General features: G+C 48.3%; 1 protein-coding gene across 1 annotated transcript; it reads left to right on the top strand.

The window, feature by feature from the left end:
• Positions 1 to 245: 245 nt before the first annotated feature.
• Positions 246 to 640, top strand: LOC144477728 (uncharacterized; the record flags this gene model as incomplete). The annotated part of the gene is made up of 1 exon (XM_078195464.1): positions 246 to 640. A coding segment is annotated over exon 1 (395 nt), but the record flags the coding sequence as incomplete, so codon positions are not given.
• Positions 641 to 646: the final 6 nt, after the last annotated feature.

Below are 646 nucleotides of genomic sequence, written 5' to 3'. Positions count from 1 at the left end.
GCTCATCTACGATTCAATAATTTCACACATTCTACTAACAAACGAATCCTCGGTCACGCACAACTGCCTTTAGCCCTCGGCTCGTAACAATATATTAGTAAAAAACAGTAACTTCACATCGCGTACAATTAATTCACCTATCTACCCACATTGGTGACCCGCGACGTGATTGTTTTTCGTGCGCGTAGTGAAGTACTGTGCGTGTGAACGTTTTTTTTTCTTATTTTAATCTCTATTGACTAACTATGAGTTCAGAGAAGGACTGTGCAGATATGGCGATGCCGGAAGTCTGCCGCGTCGGTATTCGCATGCCGCCGTTTTGGCAGGAACAACCAGCGGTCTGGTTTCACCAGCTCAAGGCGCAGTTTACGCTTAACTGCATCACGGTGGACGGAACAAAATACTGTTACGTGATGTCGAATCTTGATGCAAAATACGCGTGTGAAGTGCAGGATTTGTTCGACACACCGCCAGAGGCCAACACGTACGAGACCCTGAAGCGGGAGCTGATACAGCGCCTGTCGGTATCACGAGAGAAAAAAATCCTGCAACTGCTGGAGAAGGAAGAGATCGGCGACCGCAAACCATCACAGTTTCTTCGGCACATGCAGAGCTTGGCGGGGAAGACCGTCACCGACGAGTTCCT

This window comes from Augochlora pura, unplaced genomic scaffold (assembly GCF_028453695.1).
Source record: "Augochlora pura isolate Apur16 unplaced genomic scaffold, APUR_v2.2.1 APUR_unplaced_3137, whole genome shotgun sequence".
Taxonomy (NCBI): Eukaryota; Metazoa; Arthropoda; class Insecta; order Hymenoptera; family Halictidae; genus Augochlora; species Augochlora pura.
The sequence above is the reverse complement of the archived record's forward strand: the minus strand, read 5'-3'. Positions and strand labels throughout refer to the sequence as shown.